The sequence below is a fragment of the Helianthus annuus genome, chromosome 11 (genome assembly GCF_002127325.2).
Source record: "Helianthus annuus cultivar XRQ/B chromosome 11, HanXRQr2.0-SUNRISE, whole genome shotgun sequence".
NCBI lineage: Eukaryota > Viridiplantae > Streptophyta > Magnoliopsida > Asterales > Asteraceae > Helianthus > Helianthus annuus.
The window spans coordinates 131,489,648-131,493,017 of NC_035443.2; the positions used below are offsets into that span (position 1 = coordinate 131,489,648).

The following is a 3,370-nucleotide window of genomic DNA, read 5'->3' on the forward strand; positions in this document are numbered from 1 at the left end:
CGAGTTATCACACTTGTTGCTCAGGAGCACATTTGCTCATCCTTAGGATAGAGTCTGTCTTTTCAGCCCACCTAACAAACGCAACAACACCTCCTGTGCTGTCGAAATTTACGGGCTTGCAGTCGAGGAATTGCTTGTAGGTGCACCCTGCACATATGTTAGAATTTACAAATGGTATTAGCAGACGTGCTATAAATATCCAAATGTATCGTAGTATATCTTCAAACGACTTAACATTACCATTGGGTGGATTGTTATTGTCGTTGTTGTTTGAGACATTTCCGCTTGTTTCGGCATGAGAAGCTGCATACTGGGCTATAGCCGCGGCGATTATTCCTTGGAGTTATACCTCAGTAGTGGGCATGCGCGGATCACGTCGTGGAGGCATCTTCTAAAAGGGTGATCATATTGGTCAGGTCATAGTAAGTAAATAGTATGCGTATGTAATAACATTCATCAAGCACATAACATCTCATATTATAAAATTAAAACAAATAATCCAACAACGCATATAATGAGAATACTGCGATTGAGCTATCATAAAATCAAGACCACAATACAATATTTACAAGTTTTATATCTGTATCGTACATCAAAAGTGACTAAGGGCCACATCGCCCTTGTCTGAACTATCTAGTAATCTACAACAACCAAAAACTAAATATCAAAGGTCATGACATCAAAATGCGGTCTTCAAGATGCTGTATAGTCGGCACAATCGCGGTCTTCTTACCAAAAGCCTACCTGCATCAAACCAAAATGCCTATGCTGATGGCGAAGGAGGCGGAGGAGGGAAACGAGAGAAACGCAAGAGATGCATGTGTAACCAGTCCTCCTCTAAGGCACGACAGACGCGCAGAAAATATGCAATCTGCTGCTCAGATGTCAAGAAACGAACATCTGAATCAGGGGAAAGCAGACGTGGAGTGTGCGGTGCTACAAAGGGGGTCTGACAGTGGCAAGACAGACGTGGAGCTCTCTCCAACTCCTGAATACGTCGGCTCAGGGCGTCCTGCTGTAGTTGCAGCGACGCAAGTATATCCTCTGTGGTGTACCCCATGTGAAATGGGTGGTACGGATCAGACAATGGCATAACAGGGGGCGTAGTCCATAAAAATGGCTCGCTCGATGGTATGAAAGATGGTGCAGTAGGTGGTACAACATGAGGAAACTTGGGCATGAATGGAAAGGATGATGGTAGCATGGGTGGCACAGAAACAGGCGGCTGCCTCGATGACCCCTCTCCAGGATGAGGTGGCGGTATGTCCTGGAGGAACGTAATGGGAAAATCAGTGCGATGAACGTCTGTGGTGTGTGGGGGAAACAATGGGATATTAGTGGGTGCAGAAACGGGTGCTACGGGAGGAGTGACAGGTAGCACAAATGGTGGGTAATCGTCATCATCCTCGATCCACCCGTTGCAAGTGTCAGCATAACGAGGATCTATGTGAGCGGCAAAAGGTGCACGGTCAACCAATGCCGGCACGGGATCAGGTAACGGTACATCAACAACAGGATCATCCACCACTGGTGGAGCAACAACGGGGAGGTCAACAATGGGTGGTGCAAGAGCTGGTGCTGTGGTGCATCATCAAGAACAGGGTCGTGCCCTGGTGTAGGATCAGGAGCAACAACTGGCTCAGGGGCCATGACAGGCTCAGGGTCAACAAGGTCCATGTCAAAATCAAATGGAATGTCAAATAACGGATCAATGGGAGCTACGGGCGCCTCTAGGGGCTGGTCCATATGAATAAACTCGATATCATGGTCTGGATCGAAATCAGGGGAAAGACTGGATCAAAATCATCATCGACCTCATGGTCAAACTCGAACTCGTGCGACGGACCAGGTGCAGCTGACATCGCCAAGTCGGGGTCGGCATCAGGAGAGTGATGTTGCACTCCCTGGTCGTGCAAAGACGCAGATGCCACAGACTCCAATGAGTCTGGGACAGGTGAACCAGCAGGAAGCTCCTCTACAGGGGCCTCAGCAATGGGAAGAACAACATCAGCATCAATCAGAGCCCCGCCCTCATAGTCGTCCTCAGGCGGACCCTCATCGAACAGATCAATGTCGTCATCAGATACGACATCAAGTGGCACATCCACCACTGGGAAAGCAACAAGCGGAACGAGAGCAGGGATCACCGCAAGAGGTAAATCCCCAGCAGGAATGCCATCAGCAGGCTCAACTCCGATGTCTGGCAACGCGAAGGGCTAAAAATCGTCGTCATCTATACTCGTGGTGTCTGAGGTGTATACGTCTCCCTCTGATGGTATCTCGTCATCTGACACAACTGCCATGGGGTCCACTGTGTCCGATACTCCTGTGTCTGAAGAAGAAACCATGGTGTCTGTAACACAATCACATTCATGCACATATATCAATCATGAAGTCAAATAAACATGTAAGTCACAATAATGCAAACAAGTAGTTCTCCTAGTCTCTCTAGACTACCCTCCCAGTCTCTCAGACTGAACTCCCTAGCCTCTCAGACTAACTCCCTGGTCTCTAAGACCATCCTCCCAGTCTCTAAGACTAAACCTCCCCAATCTCTAAGATTGAACCCTTCAGTCTCTAAGACTGAACCTCCCTCAGCCTCTAAGACTGAACCTCCCTTAGCCTCTAAGACTGAACCACCCTCAGCCTCTAAGACTGAACCTCCCTCAGCCTCTAAGACTGAACCTCCCTTAGCCTCTAAGGCTGAAATATAATTTTTGAAAAAGTGTATTTGTGCCTTTTTGTAAAAATGTTTTGTATCCTGGATCTGGACATTTTAGTGTATGCAATGTAAAAATGTTTTCGTGAGAGCCCTAGTGATCATAGTCTAGACTCGAGAAGGAATCCTAGTTCGCTATGATCGATGCTCTGATACCAAGCTGTCACACCCTGGCTGTTGCGGAAGCGTGGGTTGATTTGGTGTGACTTCTTAATACCATAGCACAATCACAACAATGCTATATGTAAATAAAACACATGATAGTCATCCATTCATCAAGTTTAAAAATTACCACAATAACATTGTTTTTAAAAGTCGACACATAAAACAAAATATAACTATGACATAAATTAAAAACATGTTCATACGATACGACGAAAGACTTGACTAAAAATACGGTTTAGGACTTGTAACCCGTCCAAGAAAAGGTCACACTTCTTAAACCCGAATGACATCATTATTCCTACGCAGCTTGACGTGATTGCATACCTTGACAGATCCACTAATTTCCTGAAATACATGTAGTTTGAAAAATCAACAAAAAGTTGAGCGAGTTCATGTAAAAATGAGTATGTATAAACCGTTAAAGTATGTATAAACCGTTAAAGTATGTATAAAAGTCCCTGGTATGTAGAAATAAGGAAAAAGAGA

The 3,370-nt window shown here is 45.5% G+C and overlaps 1 protein-coding gene across 1 annotated transcript; it reads right to left on the reverse strand.

The window, feature by feature from the left end:
- Positions 1 to 763: 763 nt before the first annotated feature.
- On the reverse strand, positions 764 to 2,348 carry LOC110942900 (leucine-rich repeat extensin-like protein 5). Its single transcript, XM_022184661.1, has 3 exons — positions 2,240 to 2,348; positions 1,847 to 2,110; positions 764 to 1,578 (listed from the first exon to the last, which is right to left on the reverse strand). The coding sequence occupies exons 1-3, from the start codon at positions 2,346 to 2,348 to the stop codon at positions 764 to 766; spliced, it is 1,188 nt and encodes a 395-aa protein (XP_022040353.1).
- Between the last annotated feature and the right edge of the window lie 1,022 nt (positions 2,349 to 3,370).

Bases quoted from the DNA above. Each gene is read 5' to 3' on its own strand.
- LOC110942900 (XM_022184661.1), bottom strand. From the start codon at position 2,348: ATGGTTTCTTCTTCAGACACAGGAGTATCGGACACAGTGGACCCCATG. The intron at 2,111-2,239 runs GTATAGATGACG...TTGCTTTCCCAG, and splicing joins ATACACCTCAGACACCACGA to TGGTGGATGTGCCACTTGAT. The intron at 1,579-1,846 runs GTCCGTCGCACG...GATGCACCACAG, and splicing joins GGCGATGTCAGCTGCACCTG to CACCAGCTCTTGCACCACCC.